This window comes from Lepisma saccharinum, chromosome 1 (assembly GCF_977018435.1).
Source record: "Lepisma saccharinum chromosome 1, izLepSacc3.1, whole genome shotgun sequence".
Classification (NCBI taxonomy): Eukaryota; Metazoa; Arthropoda; class Insecta; order Zygentoma; family Lepismatidae; genus Lepisma; species Lepisma saccharinum.
Window position 1 is genome coordinate 98,778,982 of NC_139229.1, and position 26,879 is coordinate 98,805,860.

The window sequence follows — 26,879 nt, forward strand, 5'->3', positions numbered from 1 at the left end:
GATCGTAAATTCCAAACGCGGGGCGGCACACCCTTAAACTAAACTCAAATGTGTTGTCCCTCGGCTTGAAGAGTAGACAAATAACCATTTTATGGTGCCTGTCCTCTATCGAGCAATAATATATGACAGGAAATCGAGGAAAGTTCGATTCACAAATACATCGCTGTTCCTTGTCGGCGAATTCTGACTGATGGCTTGACAAGAATGGACACTGTTTTTTCGATTCACGGGAATTATGTTTATTCTCTTTCGCTACTCCCCATGCTTTAAACAACGTATCCTACATAGAGTAGTAGATGGCATATCGGTTAATTTTAATCGCGAATACAAGTGCACCGCTCGCCGCACACATAGTTGCTGACTAGGTCACATGATTTCCTGATCGTATTTGGCACTGTAGTCGAAGCAGGCCCGTAGCTAGAATTGATCTCTAAATGGACATGGTTTACAAAGCCCCTAGACTAGGGGTTTTGTAAACCAAGTCCATTTTTCAAAAGTTTAGCATTATTAAATTATTAAATGAAGGAAAATTATGTGGGGGGAACGTTATTAAGTTAATATAAAATACAGAATTTAGAAATATCAATCAAATACTACATTTTTCTGTATCTTCTAAAACATCTCTTGAAGTGTTGACTGCTACTGACATCATCACACTCCATACTACTTTTGATGATAGCGATATCTATATCATACAAAAAAAAAAATCACAATATTCAATCATAGTGCGTACCGTACATTCCACACCCGGCCGAAGCAATAAAACACCCCTTCGTTCCCAAAACTTGGGAGCTGTTGATCATTGACACAGATGTGGAAGGTATATTATATTGATGATGACGTCAAAGTTGCAGATTTCTGTCTAAACGGGATGGCGCAACAGGGGCAAAGAAGTACAGATAGAGAAGCTTCTCTTATAGAGAAATCTTCTAAATACTTGCCGCTACTTACACTTCTGTTCACAATCAAGATGAGCGAATGTAATAGCAGCAGCAGCTCATGTTCTGTAAATTTATCCTTCACCAAGTTGTGACCAAAATAATATCTGCTGTCTACATTTTCACAATAGTTTTACCTAATGTCAAGGGGGCTGATGGCAACGCCAGGGGACTCAGTCCCACCTGACCCCTATCTGGCTATGGGCCTGAGTCGAAGTGCAATTCGAAACTTTCACTTCCAGTCCACGACTTCAAGACCGCACTGCAAGACCATGCTCGGAGGATGCTCGCTTCAAGTACCGTTGTTAGGTTAAGCTAGCTAGATATAGTTCCAATAGTGTGTATTTATGCTAAAGGAACCAAACCTAACAGACCTAACTAGGGGTGTGCGGGAAAAAATGTTGTTGGTCGGAATGGGATTTTTTTTAATTTCCCGAAGCTCTGGAAATCTCGTATTCTACACGTCATTTTCACTTTAGGTGATTGTTTTTGGATCTCTAGAATAAAAACTAAAAATTTCCGATAAGTTCCAGACACTTACAATGCGGAAAACGTCGAGAATTAACGACTTTTTAACATGACCATTCGGTATTTCCCGAAAAGTCGGGATGGGGACGGGAGTTCCCCCCCCCCAATCTCGGTCCCAACTTTTCGGAATCAAGAACACCCCTAGACCAACCTAACAGCCTACCTCGTCTGACGTCAGACACATCATCCAGAGGCAAGATTTTGAGGGACCTGCAAACACTGACATAAGAACATGTGAACAACTTCCAGTCCAATACTTCCGGTGTAGTGTTGCTTTTAGCGATTTTCTTGTGAATCACTGCTGTTACTCTCATTGGATTTTGAAATCTGAATCACCGGTAGTGATTGCCAAATAACTGTGATATATATTACGTATCACAGAAGGAAGGTGTGTTTGAAATACTACGAGGAGTCCGCGGTTTTCAAAATAATGGATGAATCTCCAAAGTCCAAGAAAAGAAGTAGCACCATGTGGAATTACTTTACAATAACTGATATTGGTATTGCCAGCTGTAACACATGTAAAGATAGCTTCTCTTTCAAAACTTCAGTTTCAAATTTGCGAAGACATCTCGCAAGAAAACATCGCACAATTGTGAATGAACGTGAAATTAGGAATGCAAACATCACTTACAAAAACCCTGCGAAAAGAGAGGTAAATGAACATGAAACAATATTTCTAGTTTACATAATTTCCAGTGGCGGGACCAGGGGAGCCCACAGGGGGGGGGGGGTCAAATTTTTAATAGGCTATATTGTGTCGCATTGGCAGGTATAGCAAGGTACACAGAAGCACTTGCCCCCCTCCTAGTGGCGAGCCCAGAATTCTGGAAAGGGAGGGGTTATATGTACTTTTTTAAGTAATCAGCCCTCATTTTGCCATATTTTCCTGCCTTTAACGTTCTTTTTTAGAAATACTGGACCAAAAGGGGGAGGTTATGACCTCCACCAACCCCCTTGGGCATGCCACTGCCTCATCCCCCAAAAGAAATAAGTAACAAAAAAGGGATATCTTGAAACTCCAAGGAACAAAAAGAAAAAAAACGAGCAAATAACAATATTTCGATAATGACCTTTTGGATTGTCAAAGAATATAAAGATAAAGTTTATCATAAATAGGCTAATCGCGACTGTATCTACTTGATATTTACAGGTTGATAGTATTAATAGACAATTAATATGTACCAACCTTTGGGCCTCTCTGCAGAACTGATTAAGGAAGAGCCCTTCATAAATAGTGCTGCATAATATTTCCCTCTAGTTTCCAGTATGCAAGATTTTTACGCACAAAGGAATCTAACGTGAATCCAACAACACCATTGTGTTGTGTTATGCAAGAAAAATCGAATTAATTAAATAATAATAGTTATATATTATCTACACTTTAATGAATTGTGTAAAAATTTGTAATACATTTTTTTTGTACTTGCTAAAACATGGGTCTCAGTCCACCACGGATTCTATTTACTTCAAAGGGGAGACTCTTGAATCACTACACTGCAATGTTTGCCTACTGGTTACGTTAAACATTTTGCAAAATATTGTGTGAATTATATTATATTATAGGTGAAATACATGTGTTTGACACCTGACAAACAAATAGGAATCCCTTGATTGACCAATGACTTCTTGGATTACAGTGCCATCATTAATATTTCATTACGGGGCATCATGGCAGCATTCTCTTCACCATTTTTTTTTTTTTTTCATATAGATCGTTTGGCTCCCAGGGCCGACTCGCGCCGCGTTAGACTATAAGAACAGATGAGATTGCGAGCGAAGCGAACAAGCAAATTTTACGAAATGTATTTTAATTTGTATAAAATTTGAAATCAAGGGGAGCAATTGCCCCTCTGTGCCTTTGGTCGTCTGGAAGAAAAATGCAAGGAACACATGAAAACTAATTCCATCTTGAGTATCCATTTGTCATGCTATTCTTAGATTCTGCTAGTCTTGTTATTTTACTTCAATGTTTATTTCCCCTAGAATGGACTTCCACCCAAGGTCGGCGGGGACAATGCTCCCTCCCCCCCCCCCCCCATGGTTGCAGCACTGTATGTGAGTGTCTCTTCATCAAATTCACGTCATCACTCATTGTTGCAATTAGCTAGAAGTGGCAGAAAAGCAACGCTAAGTAACAAAAATCAAATATCCACTCCCTCTCTCTACCACATGAAACACTATTAGCCTACCAAAAGGTAGACACTTGGGAAACAAAAATTTGAGCAATTCAAAGTTCATAGCAACGCATCCAAGAAAAAAATCCAAACACATTAGGCAACTTTAACGCAAGACTACTCAAAATGTCACAACTGTTCTAGATATTGAAAATTGCAAAATCATTTCCCGAAGTCTGAATCTCAAAGGGATTTTTCCCACCAATCCAGGTATGACATTATACAGAATCCAACACACCTTAATAAATCACCAATTCAATAAATGTCTTTGTTATGTTCCTAGAGCAATACAGGATATAATTGTAAAGATTAGTGAGAATTCCAGGTAGGAATGTGTTCTATATTTTTCACAGGGGAGGGGGGGGCATCTTCCCCACCTGCCCTCCCTCTAGCTAGGGGCCTGCATCTTTTGTATAAGTAAATCTGTAACAATTCCTACATTGCATTACTGCTTTTATTTTAAGTTGAACATGAAATATATTACTAAGTAATTTAACATGTGAGGGTAATCTTTCTGATTGAAATGTAACACTGATCAATTTGGTCGGTTTATATGTAAATTCCCCATTGTCTTGATAAAACTTTTTTCTCATTCTTTCCATTTTGATTATTGGAATGTTTCTTTCAGCTTCTGCTTCATCTTGTATTTCTTCTAAACTGATATCTAATGTTAGCCCATATATCAATCCCATTCTTTGACACGTTCTTTGGTCAAAAGAACATGATTTAGCTACCAGAGGAAATAATAAATTCACATAAAAGACTCAAAAGCATACATGTCATGCCTCTCAGGGTATGGGGTAATATCTCTGTTCGTTGTTCAAACCAAATAAAAATCAAAGTTAAGTTTGCACTATTTTACTTCTTTGCAAACTAAATACTTATATGCCTAACATATAATCCATGTCACTCAAAAAAATTAAACTACTTATAATTCAACTTGATCACTATTCCAAAAAACCGAGCCCGAACTTCCAAATCAAGACAAAACACAATCATAATTCCCATGGCAACAGCTTTTAACAAGATAAGTACATACAGGTTAGTCACTATCCTGACATTATCAGTGATAGGTAAATTACAGAAATTAAGATTAAAGAACAATAAACTTTTGTACAAGAGAAAAGATAATTAATGACAATAAGTAATAGTACAGTGGTATAGGATGTGACAATTGCCCCCTCTGAAGAAAACTCTAAATCGACAACGAACTGGAAAACTTTCAACAGTCTAGGAGGTTTTTGGTTTCAATCTCTGGAAAACAGTTTACAATTCTTCATGTCTTTAGTTCACAAGTTCCGAGATAAAACTGGACGCTTGAAGAAATATTAAACTTTTTGTACAGCATGGGACTTCTGATACCTCATAAATAAACGATGACACTTAATACAAATAAGAAAACCAGATCAAATAAACATTCAGCAGCCTATTCAAAAATGCTCTCGTTCTACAACATGTCATAACCACAAACTCATAGAAAACGTTTCCAGTGCCAGGCCTTTCCAAAGACACCTTTCTATGAATCGTGAAGATTTCAATTTAAATCGGTTCTTCATTCCATTTTCAGTAATTTACTAGAATCAATCTTCTTTTCATATCTTCTGGTGAAGGAATCCATTTCTAATGGGTAGCTTTAAATTTCCGGATGCTTAACTGCTTGCCTACGGAATTATCCTCATCTAGCTCCTTTTCAATCTACACTCCATCCACCATTAAATATAATATTCTATGTATACTCCATCCACCATTAAATATAATATTCTATGTATAAGACTGATCTCAGTTTTATACTTTCGTAGAAACAAATAACCTAACAGTAGATTTTATGGTTAATCTATAACAATAAAAACATCCACTGGATTGGTGCTTTCAATAATTTCCAGCACTGAGTTACACTTACAACACTCTAGGTCTGAATTCTAGTTCTAGCTCACTGAATTTTAAACTGAATGGCCTGCCTTAATTTACCCATAAATTCTGAGTTGTTACGAATATCAGCATAATATCTTTGTCCCCAGACTGTAAAATTTCTCTTCTTGCCACCAATTCCATCCGAGACTGCCTAACATAAGGAACGTTTCTATGTCAGGCGAGGGCTGAAATCCTGCACCTGGTCCAGATTAGATCCGGTGTCCCAACAGAAGTTCCTCGTTACTGCCACACTACGCTGTTGCTCAGCACTGGGATATGGTTCAACAATGTCTGTCTGCACGCCACTGTTCGTCATTTGAGTCCTTGGAGAATTATTGCTATCTCTCGATGGAGATAAGCGTTGGCTTGGCGAGGAAAAACTGGTGTTAGGATATGGTCTCTCGTAAGGATTATCTCTGGATGCTGGATATTCTCGTCGTGACCTAAACCGAAGCTGCTGATGGTGTCGATATCCATTTCTTGAGTCTGAACTGCCAATTTGGCTGCTGCTGAACTAGGCGAACTCTAGACGTTCTTTGAACATCTCTGCTGTTTTCTTGAGAGTCAGTTTCTTGTCTCAACGTAGACCACCAAGCATCTTGTTCCTCTGCTTGCTCATATCTCTTAACAAAATCCGCTAAGAGATCCACGGTGTTTGGAGCATGAGCCAAGCACAATTGCTTTACTTTCCAAGGCAACTGTCTAATGATTAGATAACTACTTCCTGCTCAGTGTAATGATTACTCAGATTCCTATAGACAGAGTACACGGACCAAACATATTCCTCCACATTGTTATCATTCCGCTTACTGTACCGCTTAGTCCTCACAGATGCCAATTCTCTCTCTTTCGCTTCTGTTGAAGCCAACCGCTTCTTGAATTATCTGCAAAAATCAGAGTAAGTGCGGAAATCGTTCTTATGCGAATAAAACCAGTGATAGGCCTTTCCAGTTAACAAACGTGGAATGATTTCAAGCCTATAATGTTGAGGAATTTGTTGAATTTCAAGGTTTGTATTCAATTCCTTTAAATATATTTCAGCTGAATTAGCGATAATATTGCCATCGAACTTTCTCATAGAATTGATGTCTGCCATCCTAGGAGTTACACCAGTGTGTACAATGCGTGAAGAAGGCTCTCTTCTGTTTCTTCTGCTGCGAGAAGTTGTTTCACTGTCTGAAGAGCTGGATTCGTTCATCTTCTTGTACCTCTTTTTCCATTGGGTTTTTCTTTGCAGGTTTTTAAGCTTCATCGGAACAGATGGGATAAAATGTCGATCTTCCAGAACCTTCATCAACATGGTGGATTTTAGGATGATCAGAGTTCGCCTGGATCTGTAACCTATTCAGCTGATCAGAAATATGAACAATTTCACTACAGATATGACCAACATCTGAGGAAAATTTGTCTTGTTTAGTTTCAACTGTTTTCTTCCATTCTTCGTCAGCTTTTCTGTATCCCTTGGTTTCATTTATATTATCAGCAAGTTTCTCTGCAAGTTTCTGGTTAATGGTATCTTCTAAGTTATCTGTAGTAACAGTTACCTGATGATTCACCTTTTCAAATACTTCATTCCTGAAACTGCTCTGTTCTTCAGTAATTTCCTTACGGAAGTTACCCTGAGATTGTTCAACCTCTTCTTTCAACAGGGCAATTTCTTTTTGCACATTTGATTCCACTTGTTGAGAGTTTGTTTCACATATCTGACGTAAGTTAACAATCTCTGTTTGAATGCTATCTTTTATCTTCTGTTGACTTTCTTCCATTTTTACAGTCAAATTGTCCAGCCTCTGTCCCATCTCCAAAGCAGATTCTGTGAGTTTCGAATAACCCTGTGAAAACGTTTCTTCTAAGCGCTGTTCTGATTCCACCAGATTTCTACCACTTTCCTCTAACTTTAAGTTCAGACTGTGTTCGAACATGGCTACATTCCCCTGAAACTTAGCTTCCAGACTTCTAGAATTTTCTTGCATCTTTGGTTCCAGTGCACTGGAGTTTTCTTGGATCTTTGCTTCCAGATTGCTAGAACTTTCTCTAATGTTTTCCTGAATTTTAGATTCCAGAGCACTGGAGTTTTCTTGCATCTTTGTTTCCATAGCCCTTGTACTTTCCTCCAACATAATCCGTATTGAAGAACGCAGGTCTGCTGTAACTGGAACTGACTGCACTGGAGATTCATTTTCCTCAGCCGACGATTTACTTGCAGTTCTCAACATCTTCTTATCCATATTCTTGTAGTACAGAATTTCCATCACAATCACAAATCAATTACACTTCACGAACACACAAAAAATAAACACTAACAAAACAACATATTACTGGCCCCGCGTTGTTGTGCCAAAATCTTGACACTTTCTTTGGTCAAAAGAACATGATTTAACTACCAGAGCAAATAATAAATTCACATGAAAGACTCGAAAGCATACATGTGATGCCTCTCAGGGTATGGGGTAATATCTCTCTTCGTTGTTCAAACCCAATAAAAATCAAAGTTAAGTTTGCACTAAGAAAAAGGAAATCTATTTTACTTCTTTGCAAACTAAATACTTATATGCCTAACATATAATCCATGTCACTCAAAGAAATTAAACTTCTTATATTTCAACTTGATCACTCTATTCCAAAAAAACCGAGCCCGAACTTCCAAATCAAGACAAAACACAATCGTAATTGCCATGGCAACAGCTCTTAACAAGATAAGTACATTATCAGTGATAGGTAAATTACAGAAATTAAGATTAAAGAACAATAAACATTTGTACAAGAGAAAAGATAATTAATAACAATAAATATTAGTGCAATGGGAAAGGACGTGTCATCTTTGCAATAGACTTTTCAGAATTTTTACACTTACTTTATACAAGGTCTGTCTAAAAAGTAGTGGCAATGGATCAATAACTCAAAAAATAAAATATATTTATGAACATATTTACAATTATCTTAAAGCCCTAAGAGTCCCCTTCAAAATAATCACCATCAGCTTTTATAGTCTTCCCATCTTCTCCCTATATCAGAAAAACAAGAACTGAATTCTTCGCTGTTGACGGAAGACTTGGCAGTAGTAGCTGCCTTAATTTCTTCCAAATTTTCAAATCTCTTGCCTTTCAACTCCCTTTTTATCTTGCCAAACAAGAAAAATCACAGCGGGATAAATCAGGTGAATATGGAGGGTGTGGCATGATTGTTACCCTTTTTTGTCCCAAGAATTGGTTGACGGATATTGCAGTGTGAGGCCTGGCATTGTCGTGGAGCAAAAGAAATTCTCTTGAGGACCAAACATTGGATCGTTTCTTACGCATTTTTTCAAATAACCGATTAAGGACATATATGTAGTAATACTGGTTAACAGTATGACCCTCTGGCACAAATTCATAATGAATTATCCCTTTGGAATCAAAGAATGTGATCAACATGCACTTGAATTTGGATTTGCTCAGCTTGGCAATTTTCTTGGCAGGAGAGGTAGGACCTCGCCATTCCATACTCTGCCTTTTTGTTTCTGGGTCATAAGCATAGGCCCAGGTTTCATCTCCTGTCACAACACATTTTTCGATTCAGCTTTTCATCTTCACTCAACGCCTTGGGCACAATGCGAGAACACTTCTTTCTTTTGTTAAGGTCCGCTGTTAGAATCTGATGAACTGTGTCTTTATTTACTGCCAAAGCTTGTGCAATCATCCTTACACTAATTCTCCTGCCATTTTGCACCATTTCTTTCACCTTTTGCACTATTTCATCTGTATGAACAGTTTTTGGGCAACCTGATCTTGGCATGTCATTTGTTTCAGTTCTGCCACTCTTAAAAGCAGAAAACCACTGGTAAACTGTTCTTGAGGGTAGGCAAGCTTGTTGGTAAACCTGTTGCAACATTTCATATGCTTCAGTTGATGTTTTACCCAATAAAAAAACAAACCGAATATTGGCTCTTTGTTCTTCACGATTTTCTCGAGTAATTTCAGCCATACTGCTATTTGTCAATCTGGGAAAAAAAAAACGAAAAAAACAATCAAAATTTAAACAAATACATACAAATTTGGTATCATTTTAACACTATAAGCACCAGGATTTTTTACTACCTAGAAGCGCCACCTCCGGTCAAAATGACCGGTATTTAAAATTTGACCATTTCTCAAAATGGACATTGCCAATAATCATCTTATTAGTAATAAAACAAAATATTTTGTAAAAAAAATACAAAAATATCATGAAACCCAGTGATTTTTATTTTCCATGCACTAATTACAACAATAAATATTCATTTTCTTCAAGGAAATAAGTTTCCGTCATGAAATTTCACATATTACATTTTTTGCATTTCAGTACCTTTTCTACACCAGAAACACATTTTCCACAAACATATTTGTTGTACATTGAACAAATGTCACTTGTTTTGTTTTCATTGCACAATGCCACCTGGCATTGGCGCCTCTTTCTGGAAACAGAGCCACTTACATTCTGTGCATGTAATATTGATTTTGACAATATTTTATTGGTCTTTGCATCCAAATGTCCTTCTCTCAGTTCCTCAGCTAATTCTATCAAAAAGTTATGTCTCGTAACGTTCCTCCCCGTGACTGCCTTGTAAACTACCCATGCATTTATTGCTGCCAGACCTAAAATATTGTAAAACATATGTACCGGCCATCTACGTGATGAAGCACGGACTGAATATTTGCATGCCATTTGATCAACAACATCAACACCACATTTAGTTTTGTTGTAATACTTGATTGTTTCTGGGAGTTTTTGTTTGGTTTAGCTTGGTATGCACACAATGTAATGTCCCCTTTTTTTAGCAAACATGTTTCATACACTTGTGTTCTAATGTTCACAATTTCATTAGGAATCTCCTTTCTATTTTTCTTCATACTGCCAATTAGGCTTGTCTTCTTCTCCTTTAGCTTCTCAGTGAGTTTTAGCAATGTGAAATAATTGTCAGAAGTTACATTTCTACCCACATTTAGATAAGGTGAAGTAATTCTCAATACAACATTTTCAGGTACAGTAACATTATCATTCCTTGATTCATTTTTCCCAAGGTATGGAAAGGCATTGCACATGTATTTGGAATGTACGTCCACTAGCATCCAAAATTTTATACCAAATTTGTCTGGTTTGTTTGGCATGTACTGTGTAAATCTACACCTCACTTTCGAAGGAAACAATTGTTCGTCAACTGTCAGATTTACCCCTGGAGTGTAGCAACTCCTACAATTAGCTATAAATTTGTCCCAAATTTCAGAGCACAGTGCAAATTTATCAGTTTATAATCGTTCAGATCTGGATGATTTTGAATCGAATCTAAGATATTTCATTATTTCCCTGAATCTGTTTCTTGACATTGTTTGTTGAAAGAAAGGTGGTCCCCAAAAAATCGTAGTCTATAGAACTCCACCCATACACTCCTCTAGCATATAAATAGCCAGGAAAGCATCAAGTTCTTGTAATGACAAACGCCAGTTGGGTTGCAGGTTTCGAGCTGCTTCTTCTTCCGTACACTTCTGTATGTGTCGAAGCATGGAATCGTCTACAGTAAGATCTGGGTCCTCGACATCGGATTCATTTTCACTAATCTCCTGTAATACTTTCAAATATTCCTCTGGACTGAGTACACATTGTCTAGAAAACATGCTTACAAACCGCAGTGTTCAAACGAAACTGAGTCTTCACTTTCTTCTTCTTATCAGCTTCGACAATACGCCAACATATATGGGAGAGTCTAAAAGAGGAAGAAAGATTAGGGGTGGAAACTGTAAGTGCAACGTTGCAACCGAGAAGTGGTTTTCCATTGAAATACATTAGCGGTCAAAATGACCGGCAACGGCGCTTCTAGGTAGAAACGCAAATATTTCCATTAGTATTATTTATTTTGTAAATAACGCATAGCAGTAATAATGTACTGCAAATTTTAGGAAAAGTCACAAAATTTCAACGCACGAAGAAATTTTTTTCTGTACAAAGCAGAAAATGAAATTTGAAAAATGGTCAAAATGACCGGCTTGGCGCTTCTAGTGTTAAAGGTTAATATCTAATAAATATGATGACAATAATATTTTTTTCAATAAACTCTTTCTAATTTGCGCCATAGAGTCATTGCCACTACTTTTTAGACAGACCTTTTATTTCATCTGAAATTCCTTGTTGAGATAAAAAATATTTGCTTCTTTGTATGTTAAAAAATATGTCTGCACGATTGGGACCTGATGCTTTTACACAATTAACTTTAATTTTTGCATCCCTTAAATTACTACCTAACATAATGGCACTGAATCTACCAACATTGTGTTCTACACCTTCCACTACTACAATATATGGACCTTCTTGCCCAGGATAGTCCAAGTCATTTTTATTCTTATTGTCTTTTGATTGCATTGTTTGCTCTAAGGCAGTGGTTCTTCAACTGTGGTCCGCGGACCCGCAAAACCCTCCCAGTGTTTCACAAAGGTTCGGAAAAATACTAAGACAAGAGCATCTACTCTTTAATGCTAACAATGAATTATGACAGAACGAAAATTATACAAATTTACGGTGTTTATTTGCCGAGGTAAAAGAAATTGAAGTAGATAAGCCGAAAACGTAGACATGACTAAGCATCGCCAGTTCCTACAGGTTGTTAATAGAAAGAGTTCGCATGTCCCCCTATTTTGCTTTGCAACTGGATGACATTACAAAGCAACACTGATGTGCTACGTTAGATATGAACATCTCAAAGGTTGTGCTACGTTAGATATGAACATCTCAAAGGTGTTTACGAGGACTTACTCTTCATCTCCTATTTGACGCACACTACAGCTGAAGAAGTATTTGCCAGCTTAAACGTGTTTATAATATCTCATAATATGGACTGGTTGAAATGCGTTGGCGTTAGCACAGATGGAGCACAAGCAATGTCGGGAAGGCTTACTGCACTTGCAGCATGAATAAAAGAAATTGCCCCATCGGCAACATGGTTCCATTTCTGCTTTCACAGGGATGCACTAGTGGCCAAGAAGATACCAGAATAGCTTCAACAGACCTTAAATGAATCAGTGAAAATTGTCAGTTTCAAAAAAGGCAAGTCACTGTATTCAAGACTTTTTGAGCAGTTCTGCAAAGAAATGGACAGTGAATATCATCAACTTTTGCTTCACTGTGAAGTTCGCTGGCTGTCACGAGGTAAAGTTTTGTAAGTTTTGAGAGACGAAATAAGAATGTTTCTCTTGGATAAGCAATTTCATCTCAGCAATAGTTTGAATGATTTTTCCTGCTTAGTCAAGTTCGCATACTTATCAGATATCTTCATCCATTTAAATAATCTGAACTTAGGCCTTCAAGGACAAAAAGTAACAGTCTTTTTAGTTGAAGACAAGATCGAAGCAATGATCAAAAAGTTGGAGTTGTGGCGTCAGCATATACTGAATGGAAAATTTGAGGAGACCTTTGCAAACTTCTCAAATTTCCTTCATTTCATGGAAGAAGAGTTGTCAAGAGAACGACAAGTCACTTTCCGCACAACATTTGAAACACTTGCAGCAGTCGTTCTTCATAGAATTGTTTCCTGTGCCTGACACAAGCAAAAATTGGATCAGGGATCCATTTTCAGTTAGCATGCATGAAGTAGAATGGCTTACAGAAGCAGAAGAAGAATAACTCATGGAGTAACAACGGACGGTGCTCTGAAAATCAGTTCAAAGAAACTACACTTTTGGGCTTACTTACAGGATGATTTTCCTGGACTATCAAAGATGGCCATGAAAGTATTAATGCCTATTGTAACAACCTACTTATGTGAAAATACAAGGGCAGATCGGAAAGGAACGCACAATAATTTTTTGCGCAAAAAGTTTAATATGTAACAAAAACCAAACAAATCACAAATGAACTGACATCTTTGACCTACTTTTCTACATAGTCACCAAGTTTCTCAACACATTTCTCCCATCGTGGTACCAGTTTCAATATGCCCTGTTCGTAGAAGTCCGTTTGGTTGGAGTATAGCCATCTGCGGACTGCTGATTTCACTTCCGCATCTGTCGCAAAGTGTTGGCCGGCCAGGAATTTCTTCATGGGACCAAACAGATGAAGTCCACCGGTGCCAAGTCTGGACTGTATGGTGGATGCTAGAGCACCTCCCACCCAAATTTGGTGAGTTTCTCACGAACAGCAGCAGCAACATGGGGACGGGCATTGTCATGAAGAAGTTTGACACCATAAGCATGAATGTTGCGGCGTTTGTCACGAAGGGCACGACGCAACTTAACCAAAGTTTTAATGTAGGCTGCAGCATTCACAGTGGTCCTGTGTTCAGTAAAGTCCACCAATAACACACCAAACATGTTCCAGAACACTGTCACAAGTACTTTCCTAGCAGATTGAGTCACTTTGAATTTTTTTCGTACTGGGGAACCAGCATGTTTCCACTCCATAGAGGCCTGCTTGGTTTTGGGCATGTAGTGGTACGCCCACGACTCATCACCAGTGACGATTCCTTTCAGAAAGTCATGCCCTTCTGCGGCGTAACGCATTAAGTGATCCATGCTTGTTATCATTCGCTGGCCCTTGTGGTGGTTTGACAGGTTCTTAGGCAACCAGCGAGCACTAACTTTACGGAATTTCAACGTGTCATGAACAATGTCGTACACCACACCATAGGAAATGCGATAAGGTTCGCAGGTGCACATGCCGGTCGTTCACAATTGCTGCCTCAATGGCGCGGATATTCTGCGGAGTTGAAGCTGTTACCGGCTGCCCGGAGCGTGGCGAATCACTAAGGTTCACACGGCCCTCTTGAAAGAATGCACACCACCTGGAGACATTGCTACGGTCCAGACAGTCGTCCCCATACATGCCACGCATGTCCCTGTGAATTTCACTCGGTGTATGCCCTTTGGCCCACAAAAATCGAACCACACTTCACTGCTCTTCACACGTGGACGACAGTAACATGAGCGCCATTTTTGTTTCGTAGTTCAGGCTTCTGCCGCTAGAGCTGCACAGGAAAAAAAAAATACCCTCTGTGGTGCAAACTTCAAACTCTCTCATCGTGCAATTTCAGCATTCCAGCTGCAATACCTGGGGAGAAAAAAAATATGCGTTACTTTCAGATCTGCCCTCATACATTCTCTGCTCTCATTTATCTTAAAACATGTACAGAAACAGTTTGGAAAATGTAGAATCAGAACTTAGGATTCAGGTTTCTACCATTAAGTCCGATATATCACGACTTGTCAGTGAAATGCAGCATCATTCCTTTCACAGGAAATAAGATTAACTGGTAGTGTTGTGTCATCTCTTGTTAGTATTCATTATTAATACAAAAATTGTATTTTATATACTTTTAATTAATTGAAAGTAATTGCTACAATAAAATGCACATAAAAATAAAATGTGTGCGTTCATTTAATTTTCCCTTCCTTAAATGGTGAAAATCAGTGATGAAACACTAGACATAAATATGTATGATGCAAATTCCGGGCTTTAAACTTTGAGTTAATTCTTGGGGGTCCGCGAGGGTGAGTGATATCTGAAGGTGCCACGGTGTAGGAAAGTTCAAGAACCACTGCTCTAAGCCATTTGCTTTAAATATTTTGGTGCATTTATGGCTTCTTCCCTTTCATTAATTGTTGCTCAACTTCGTTTCCTATTATGGCTTTTTGGTTGCTTAGCAACCGATTGAACATCTATATTTTCAGTCCTTATTTGTAGACATATCCTCTTTTCTTTCCACCATTTTGTTCATATCTTCTTGTAATTCTCTATTTTGATGAATATCTCTCTTGGTAGACATATTTCCGACACTTTTACAAAGTTTACCGAAATTTTTACCTACAGAAAACTTTATCTGTCCGCAGAGCTCTGAGCCATCACTTGAATACAGTTTTATATTCTTGAAGCACAAGTTTAATTAATATTTACTTATGTTTTAATCAATTCACTCTCTTATATCTAACATAAACACTTTATGTATTGAACGAAATACTCAGTTCCGAAATTAAAACTTGACTGCAATATATATTAGACAACTGTTTAATATTTTCACCACAGACTTTTCCCACAGTGCTTCTTTCGCATTGTGTGTGATCAAAATTATGTTGCCAGGATATGGTACAAGATTTTCAATTGTAGATCCTTATTATGGATAACATTGCATTATCTCGTGTCCCTACTTTATTTTGAACTAGTAATAATGTTCTGATGATGGAATAGAGATATAGTCACATTCTTTTATTTCATTTGTTTCTGTGCTCAAGAACCTACACTTGATGTGACTTGCTTGTTATCTGATTATAGGGCATGACACGGTCGTGCCAGAGCGAACCATATGATATTATTAATAGTCATAAGAATATATTTATCTCAATACAAATTGAGAATGAGCAACATGAGACTATATTTTGGTATACGCGTGATACCTCCCAGGGTACGGGAAAACATTAAGATTTGCAGTAAATAGACAGGAAAACACAGGACTTACGTTTTAACATATGAATTCAGAATCTATTTATCTTGATTATGCAATTTAAAAAGAACCAAAGCTGTACATCATAACGAATTCACAAAAAGAAATCACAGTAACCGCACAATCTCTCTCTCATGCACTTCCATTAATCTCGTAACTTCCCTCCAAGATTCATATCTATCAGGCGGGATGGTGTACTTCAACAGTGTTCATACATCCGGGAAGGACATGTCAGGCAGAAAGCTCAACCGCCTCCCAAGTTTAGAGGGATATAGTTCAATGCTTCTCAAACTTAGAACAGGGATCCATCCCGTGTTTGATTCCATTTACTTTCTTTGCTACATACATAGTTTTTAATCAAATGATTGTATTACTGTGACATATTTTATTGATATTGATACAGGATCCCTCTAAAATGACTTTATACAAAATACAAATGAATCCACCCTACCCTACTCACTCAGTATGCAGAGTTGATGTGAGAATGATTTTACTTCTTTGAACAAAGTGCCATTGCTTCATTTCAGTAATAATTCCCACCAATGCATCATTTTTCCATACTACACACTATTTCAGTTCTTGTGTAAACATTCATGTATTGGATGGACGTATATGTGGCATGGGAAGTGTTATTATTATCGAGTCGTTCTGAGGTCTCTTTGGGGCAACTAAACCGTACACATGTAAAGAAAAGATGCCACAGAGAGATCGTTTCCAGTTCTTCAGGCAGCGAGTCGACTTTCTCGGAAAATGGAAAAGAAAGAAAATCTCGAACCAATGCTACGCGTGGTGGGATGACTCCCCGGATGGCTGACCTGAATTCCATGCGGAAATTCGACGGAAATATTATAGCCACTTCGGCTGAGATTTATCTCAAAGAATTAGATACCAACCTTGAGATCCTTCAGATCCCGCATAGATACAGACTGGAGATTATTCCTCGTTTGCTAACGGGCATGGCTTATCATTGGTTCTACTCTCATAAGAATGATTTCCACACATATTCAGATTTCCGTAGGGCATTTAAGAGGCGTTTTGCATCTTCAGAGGCAAAAGAAAGGGAGTTGGCATCTGTTAGGGCCAAACGGTACAACAAAAACAATGACAATAGTTTGGAAGAATATGTTTGGTCTGTATACTCTGCTTACAGAAACCTGAGTAGCCACTACACAGAGCAGGAGGTGGTAAACCTCATAATCGGCCAATTGCCTTATAGAGTGAAGCAATTGTGCATGGCCCACGCTCCGGTAACTGTTGATTTGCTTGCAGATTTTGTTAAGAGATACGAGCAAGCGGAAGAGCAGGATGCTTGGCAAACTGCATGGAGGAAGGAGAATCCTATTCAACAGAACAACCAAGATATTCCAGGCAACTCGGCAAACAGAAACCCGAGGGTTCGTATGGTCCAGAGGCAGAATAATTACCATGAAAATCGCTCTGCAGGTCCATATAGAAACGGCAATCGTTATCGTCAACAAAGTCAAAATAGGCAGAGACGTGAATATGCTACTGCCAGATACGAACCTTGTGAGAGACCACGAACTGAGAACTGTTTATCTTCACCGGAGCACAGTGAACCTTTGAGGGAAGGTCGTAGCTCTCCACGATTGCAAGCGGCCAGCAGTGGCTTACAAACAGATGCTGCAGTGTCGTACCCTAGTAACGAGCAGCAACAGAGCGTCGAGCTGACCAGAAATTTTTGCTGGGAGAATGGAGCAAATCTCGACCAGGTGCAGGATTTTACCCCACGCCTGGCATACAAACGTCCCTTTCTGATGTCGGGCGGTCTCGGATAGAACTGGGGCCTGCAGAAAATATTTCCCAGTCTGTAAATAATGATCTGAAGCTGGTGTTTGTTATCAATCATGAAGAGAGTGAGTTTCTTTACAAATTGTGTCAGGCTAGTCAGTCTAAAAACTTTGGAAGAGCGCCTGAGTTCAAGGCACGTGTAGCAAATGTTGATATAACTTGTATAGTGGACACTGCAGCTGAAATATCTGTTCTGAGTCTAGAGATTTGGAAGAAAATAAAGAAAAATTTGCCAGGGGCCATGTTACAAGCTACTCCAGAAGTGCGACTTATTCATTTCGCTGGAAAAAGTCGAACTCGAGTTGTGGGAAAGTGCGGAATCGTGCTGGAAATTGCTGAGAGCACCATACCTTTAGAAATTTTTGTTGTGAAGGATTTGCCTTCATACTTATTATTGGGTTATTCGTTCCTGCAGAAATATGAAGCAGAGATCAATCTCAAGCATAAAAAGTTGTATCTAATGGTGGATGGAGAGCCAATTGAGCTAAAGCTAGATGATGATGATTCCGTTGATAAGCAAATGAGCGTCCGGAGGATTGAAGCTAGCTACGATAAATGGGCTACACCGCTAGAGGATATAAGGGAGAAGATTGACTCCAGTGAATTATTGGATAAGGAACAAAGAGCCAAATTGTTCGAGATATTTATTGCACATAGTAAGGTGTTTTCAGAGAGGCCTGGCACTGCCAAGAACTTAGTCTGTGATATTCATTTGTCCAGTATCGTTCCAGTGAGTAAAAAACCGTACCCGATTCCAGTGGCAAAAAGGGCAAAACTAGAGGCTGAGCTGCAAAAATGGAAAGATTGGGAAATAATTGTGCCTTGTAACTCTCCGTACTTGAACCTGCTCATTGTTGTGGACAAACCGGATGCGTCTGTACGTCCGTGTGTAGATTTTCGGTTGTTGAACAAGTTTGTTATTGTTCCTAGAAGTTCTGTTGAACCAATAGACGAAGCACTCCAGAAATTTAAAGGTGCCAAGTACTTCACTAGTTTTGATTTGGTATCCGGGTATCTGCAGATTCCTGTAAAGCAAGAATGCCAGTCATACACTGCATTTTCTTATAAAGGAAGACAGTGGATGTTTACAAAAATGCCTTTCGGAATAGCTAACGCAGTTTCAGTTTTTGTTTCGGCTATGCATTCTATATTTGGGCCCGAAACTGATTCATTTCTGATCCAGTATATCGACGATTTATTACTGTTCGATTGTGATTTGCAGAAACATTTCCGGCACATTAATTATGTTTTGACCAGACTAGAAGAAGTTGGAATGACGGTGAAGTTGAAGAAATGTGACTTAGTTAAGTCGGAAATATTATATTTAGGCCATATTGTTTCTGGGGATTCCATCCGAACTGATCCTAAGAAGAACGACGCCATTTTAAATTTTCCTAGACCTAGAAATAGAAGAGACGTCAGGAAATTTTTGGGACTTGCCGGTTGGAGGAGAAAGTACATTGAAAATTTTGCAGTGAAAGTGCAACCACTTACTTACCTTTTGTCCAAAAATGTGAAGTTTGAATGGACAGAAGTAGAAAATGAAGCTTTCGAATTGACGAAACTTGATTTGGTTAGTGCTCCTGCGCTATCGCAACCAGATTTTACTAAAGAATTTTGTCTACAGTCAGATGCATGTGGAAAAGGGCTTGGTTGCGTTTTGTTCCAGACAGATGAACATGATATTTTCGTTATCCAATATGCTAGCCGAAAGTTACGTAACAATGAACTTCATTTTTCTGTTCATGAACTTGAGTGCCTTGCTATATTATTCGGAATAGAATGCTGTGCGGTCTATCTTAAGGGGCGAAAATTTTAAATTTATACTGATCATAAAGGACTACAGTGGCTGCAAAATAGTAAAAATTGGAATAGTCGATTGACCCGTTGGTCTTTGAAAATCCAATCATATCAGTTCGAAATAGTGTATGTTAGTGGAAAGGAAAACATTATTCCTGATACGTTATCTAGATATCCTGTGAAAGCAGATACTGAGAGCAAGCCTGAGTCTGATTGTCTGCATTACCACATAAATTTTCTCTGGGAAGAAGATGAAGATGAAGAAGTGAGTGATTGGAAGCCCAGGCTAAAGATTATTTTTGCAGTGAAATGATTGCTAAACTTCAGCAGCCTACTGAAAACGAAGATGCAGGCATGACCAGGTTACGGAAGTCCTTTAAACTTCATCATGGATTGCTGTTTAGAAGTTACAGTGGGGAGGCTCCACAGTACAAGTTGTGTGTTCCGAATTCCAGACGTCCCGAGCTGCTGAAAAAAATTCATGATGACGGCAGTCATTTTGGTGTGGGAAAGTGTTATAGGCAATTGCAATCCCGATATTATTGGAAAAAAATGAAACCTGATATTTCTAACTATATCCGTGATTGTCTGATTTGTGCAAAAGTGAAGCCTGACAAGTTAGGTATCATGAAGGAAAAGCTGCACATTAGTGGAAAGGAACATCATGAGATGCTTTCCATTGACCTTATTGGAAAGTTACCGCCTTCTTCAGGGTACTATTATATTCTCAGCCTTATAGATGTTTTCTCCAGGTTCGTCACAGTTTATCCTGTGCAGAAGGCCAGTACCGCTGAGATAATTCGCTTAATGAAGGAGAGATATTTCGCCCATTATCCAGCTGTTAAACTAATTTTGTCGGATAGAGGATCCCAGTTCACTTCCCGGTCATGGCAGAGTTTCATCGAATCCATGGGAATGAAACGTGTGTGTATGACGCCCTACTATTCTCAAGGAAACTTAGTAGAGAGAGCAAACCAAGAGATAACTCGTTTACTTAGGGTTTATTGCCAGCACGATCACCAGAATTGGTCCAAGCATCTTTATGAAGTTGCCTGGTTAATTAACAATTCTCTTTCTGAAGTTACAGGATATTCACCCATTGAATTGTTTTCCGCCATTCAGTTCCACCACAAGTGCTAAGAGATTTTTCATGGCCTGTGTCAGAAGACGGTGAGAAAGACTGGCAGAGTAAGGTTGTTCAAGTGCAGTTAAGGGAACGATATGCTGTGCAGAGGCGGAAACTGAAGCAGAAGTGCCATGCTTTGCAGTTGAAGGAGGATGACCTGGTGCTGCTAAGAAGTCATCGTCCAAGTTCAGCTGTTAACCGAACCATTTCCAAGTTGTTTTATTTGTGGACAGGACCGTTCATAGCTACCCAAGTGAAATTCAACACGGCAGTGTTATTGGACACAAAAACTCGCAAGGAAGTGCGCAAGGTGAATTTCGACAATCTGAAGATTTTTAATTGTTCTCCAGACATGAGAAAAATACTTTTAGAAGGTTGAATCCAAAATCTCCTAGACTGTGAGTGCTTCCATGAGTCGTCGTCGATTTTGTTACTCAATTGACATGTCCTTCCCGGACGTATGAACAGATAACTCGAAAAGGCACGCCCAGCTGGTCCACTCGCGGTAAGTCTGATTCACCGGAGAGTAGCAACTTGCTTAAAGTGGTTGAAATTTGGGCCACTTCATCACAAAGATTACGCATGTCTGAAGAAAGCTTCCCTTGTTTGGATTCCATATCATTTTTCCACTCTTCAGCATTCTCTCTAGGACCCTCCGTGCTGCTTTTAAGGTTTTCCGCCACCGTCTCTACAACTTGCAAATTCAGGTTTTCTCTCAGCTGATATGCCATACTGGTCACCTGTTTGTCCAACTCTCTGGACATTTCTTCCCTGAAACCGCTCTGCGTTTCAGTAATTTCCTTTCGGAAGTCCTTGGTCTGCTCAGCTTCTTCCCTCAACAGAACAACTGTTTCATGGAGTTTAGATTCCAGCTGCTGAGAATTTGACTGGCATGCTTGACGTAAGCTCATAATCTCAATTTCAAGGCTTTCGTTCAATTTCTGCTGTCCCTCAGACATTTGCAGAGTCAGTTGTTCGATCCTCCGTCCCATCTCTGAATTGGACGCAGCAAGTTGTGAACAACAACAGTTTCTCCTCTATCCTTGCTTCTAGCCGGCACTCAAGAGTTCTACTACTTTCTTCCAATTTTAGTTGTAAACTGTGCTCCAAGATATTCATATTTTCCTGGAGTTTATCCTCTAACCTCCTAGAGTTCTCATGTAACTTAGCCTCCAAGCTATCAGAATGTTCCCGCATTCTAGATTCTAGGTTATTAGCATTTTCCGTAATCCTTTCCTGGATTCTAAGTTCTAGGTTATTAGCATTTTCAGTAATCTTTTCTTGGATTCTAAGTTCTAGATTACTAGAATTTTCCTGGATTTTAAGTTCTAAATTACTAGAATTTTCAGTAATCCTTTCCTGGATTTTTGCTTCCAGACTGCTAGCATTTTCTGTCATTTTTTTCTGGATTCTAGTTTCCAGGTTGCTGGAATTTGCCTCCAGCATTCGCTGCAATGACGGGAGCAAATCAGCAGTAACAGGAACAACAGGAACTGAAAGTTTTTCTTTGCATGCGAGACATGTTAATTCACCAGGAGAATTACTTTCCTTTGGTGACTTTAGCTTTGCACAATTCAAATGAAAAGTATTGTGACACTCAGTGCAAACAAACGTATCATCAAGCCTTGATGTAGTCTCACAGCAAAACACATGAACTGTGCTTTCATCAACAATTGAAGCTTTGCTTCCACTTCTTAATATTTTCTTTTCCATTGTTGCGCATCAAAAGTTCTGAGTCAACTGCAAATCTAAAACACGTTACCAAAGATTAACGTAGCTAAAGCACAATGTGTTCGTGGCCCCACTTTCTGTGCGCCAAATTATTGACACGGTCGTGCCAGAGCGAACCATATGATATTATTAATAGTCATAAGAATATATTTTTCTCAATACAAATTGAGAATGAGCAACATGAGACTATATTTTGGTATACGCGTGATACCTCCCAGGGTACGGGAAAACATTAAGATTTGCAGTAAATAGACAGAAAAACACAGAACTTACGTTTTAACATGAATTCAGAATCTATTTATCTTGATTATGCAATTTAAAAAGAACCAAAGCTGTACATCATAACGAATTCACAAAAAGAAATCACAGTAACCGCACAATCTCTCTCTCATGCACTTCCATTAATCTCGTAACTTCCCTCCAAGATTCATATCTATCAGGCGGGATGGTGTACTTCAACAGTAACCACACAATCTCTCTCTCATGCACTTCCATTAATCTCGTAACTTCCCTCCAAGATTCATATCTATCAGGCGGGATGGTGTACTTCAACAGTGTTCATACATCCGGGAAGGACATGTCAGGCAGAAAGCTCAACCGCCTCCCAAGTTTAGAGGGATATAGTTCAATGCTTCTCAAACTTAGAACAGGGATCCATCCCGTGTTTGATTCCATTTACTTTCTTTGCTACATACATAGTTTTTAATCAAATGATTGTATTACTGTGACATATTTTATTGATATTGATACAGGATCCCTCTAAAATGACTTTATACAAAATACAAATGAATCCACCCTACCCTACTCACTCAGTATGCAGAGTTGATGTGAGAATGATTTTACTTCTTTGAACAAAGTGCCATTGCTTCATTTCAGTAATAATTCCCACCAATGCATCATTTTTCCATACTACACACTATTTCAGTTCTTGTGTAAACATTCATGTATTGGATGGACGTATATGTGGCATGGGAAGTGTTATTATTATTATTATTCAGCATACTTTCCTCACTCCCATAGGGCTTTGAAAACAATCAAAATGCAAAAGAAATGAATGGTTTCTTTAGCTCATTGAAGCTGATACTTCTGTCATCACCTTGAATATGATCTACAGTGCCTGACTTGAAACTATCAGCTGGAAAGTGTTTTATGTCGCCAAAGGAACACATTTTCTACTTATTACTTATTTCTTCAATTACTGTGCCCTTGGTCTCATCTCATCAAGTTTCAAAGGATATTTTTTTAACCCGGGATTGGTCTAGCTCGCTGTAGTCATCGCGCTCACCCTTGCTTTTCAGGCATGTTTCACCATATTTTAATTTTTTTGTACTTGTAATGATCTGTTTATTATAATCCTTCTTATTCATTACATTTTTGTTTCAAAATGTTTATTTGTTTTCAAACAGCGTAGTATACATCATCGAAGCCAAAAAGTCTCAGCGTTAACAAAAAGTGCATGTTCCTCTGAGGTAGTTCCATCTGATATGATATAAAGTCACTGCGACAGTTTTTGAATTTTCTATTAACACGACAAGAACATATAGATACAAAAACTCACTAGAAACAAGATAGACCTATTGACTAAATAATGCACAGATGTAAATAAAAAAATATATACTGCTGGACAAAAAAAAACGGACACTTGCATTTTTTGTGATAACGCAATGGGTCGATAAAAGCTCTGGTACAAGGGCTAACTAAATGTTGCAGAAACTGAATTAAGTACGAATGCATAAACAAAGTCCGAGCCTATGAATGGTGCATATGGTACTACATGATCTGCCGAACATTCTGTAATATACCTGCGAGCTGTTATTGCAATTCAGATGTCAAATATTAAAGTGTCCGGTTTTCATTGTCCAGCAGTATATAACATAATCGGTTGCATGTGAGCTCTGCGCTCACACTGACAACACTATTTTCACAACAATGGTGTCTCTAATAATGCCGTTAACGTCTCATAAAAATGTGATAAGGTCGCTTGTGGAAAACTAAAAGTCAGCTAGAGAGCACCTTAGGTTAGGTTAGAACAGGCCAATATTTTAAATACTGTTAAAATGGCACTTCATTAAAATTTTAAATTAAGCGCAGCGCTCACCGGCGACGGGTTAATGATGGTCATGATATCCGTCTCAAATGTTCAGTTGAGACCAAGGCTTATTTTGGTGTTATCCATAAAAATGAAATAAAGAAAGGTTCATGAATTATTTGTTAGACCAAACCAACACCTGTACCGATACTACAGTCCCTGGCCAAATTATTCGACGCACCTCCAAATTTTATGCAAAATCTTAAGGATGTTATTATCTCGTCTAATTTTTTTGTTATTCTCTATTTCTTTTATTTATATTTTATTACATGAAATATTACATTGATTACATGTCAACCTTAACAAAAAACAACAATTACTTGATACATTAATAGTTACAAATATAATTTCTTACTGTGTTTCTTGAATATTAGCTATATAATATGTACATAGAACTGGAATCAATTTTAATATTTGGTTGAGCCGCTTTTGGTCTTTATCAGTGCTTGGATTCGTCTTGGCATACTATCAATGCATGCTTGTACTGTCTCTTTCATATGAGGATGGTGATTCCACACTTGAATTATTTTTTTTCAATTAGGCCAATTCTCGTCGTAATTGTTTCCTTTGCCACTTCTTTTTTCAATAGGTACCAAATATTTTCAATTGGGTTCATATCTGGAGAGTTTCCCGGCCAGGGCAAGAGAGGGACATTTTCATTCTGTAGAAACTGTTTTATTGATTTTGCGGTATGGCATGAGGCTCCATCCTGCATGAATACAAACAGTTCTCCATTTGGGAACCATTCTCTTACTTGAGGTAGCAACTTTCTTCTAAGCACTTCCCTATACTGTTCTTGCCTCATTCTTCCTTGAACCAAATACAGACATCCTGTACCGTTGCCACTAATGACTGACCAAATCATAACTTTTATCGGATGTTTGACAGTCTGCACAACACAATCGGGATTGTATTTTTCACCTGGACGTCTCTTCACAAACTGAGATTTATTCCCCAAGATTTCAAACTTGCACTCGTCACTTAAGCAAACAGATCTCCAAAAGTTCAAATCTTTTTCTTTGTGAGCTTTTACCCAACGAAAACGTTTACAAATCATAGCAGGGGTTAATTTTGGCTTCTTAGCAGGTCTGAGTGCCTTCAGGTTCATATCAGAGAGCCTACGCCTTACTGTTCTTTCAGATGCACGAACACCACTCTTTTCAAGTTTACCTTTAAGTTCCTTTGTACTTGCAAATCTATTCGTGAGGCAAATATTCTTCAAACATTGTAAGGATCTTGGAGTAAAAATTGTTTTACGTCCACATCTGTACTTCTTTTTTGACTCACGCTGTCCACCATATTCAATTTTCTTCTTTATTCGCCTCACCGATGCTTCAGACACATCAGATCGTCGAGAAATCTTACGATTAGAGAAGACTTTTGTCTTTATTAGTGTCTTAATTTCAGCCATCTTTCTCGGTGTCAAGCCACTTTTTTTTACCCACGACTCCCTAATGTTAATAATTAAATTAAAAATATATACTGACAGTGTACAAAAACAATATCACTGCAAAATTTAGCACAAATACGATTCACTATTCGCAAGACGTCCTCCTCTCAACTCAGCTTTAATTGAACTGCGGCATGTTCATTCAACAACAAAGACATTTGTATTGTTTGTAACAACAGTACCTCCTCGTTTCATATTGTTCATTACAATAATCAAGGTTCAGCCACAAAGAAATCCTATTGCAACATTTTAAATGTGAAAAGTAAGTGAACTGTTAAAATTGTCCACTGTGTCGAATTACATTACTATGTATTATTTTTACTATTACAATTATTGTTATCAATGTTATGCAAGAAAGTGCATTTGTACGTATTCCTCGTATTTGCCAGGGTTCAAATAATGTACAGGAAATTTTTCAGATAACTATTGGTGAATTTTGTATAATTTTCCCCTTTCAAAACTATTATTTTCAAAAAAAAATTGTGGTGCGTCTAATAATATGGCCAGGGGCTGTAGTACTCTTAACGATCCCACAGATACCGATGCTCAAAAATTGTAACAATTAAAAGTTGTTCAAAATATTGATTAGTGGGTGAGTATTCCACTGCAATTATAAGCATAAATTTACTAGAGTTTTGCTTTGAAATATTCAAAAATTACATCAGAATATAAAAATACCTGTAAAACAATCGCAAATGAGAGTTTTCCGTATAATATTGGTACGAAATCATTGGAAACTTTGAATTTTTGCATAACTTCCAGGATATGTAGACTCCGCAAACAATCAAAGTGCCAGAAAAGTATTGGGTGTTATCGGTAAATAAAATTCAACTGATACCTGCCAGCTCAGACCTATTTATTGTAGTTAGTGACTACATTTTT

The 26,879-nt window shown here is 38.2% G+C and overlaps 1 protein-coding gene across 2 annotated transcripts in view; it reads left to right on the plus strand.

Moving 5' to 3' along the window:
• The first annotated feature begins 1,722 nt into the window (after positions 1-1,722).
• Positions 1,723-26,879, plus strand: part of LOC145998591 (uncharacterized) — a 62,707-nt gene continuing 37,550 nt past the window's right edge. For both annotated transcript variants that reach the window (XM_083135044.1, XM_083135036.1), the window contains exon 1: positions 1,723-2,121. In XM_083135044.1, the coding sequence (XP_082991170.1) occupies positions 1,897-2,121 (225 nt within the window). In that variant the 5' untranslated portion in view covers positions 1,723-1,896. The remainder of the gene's footprint in view (positions 2,122-26,879) is intronic.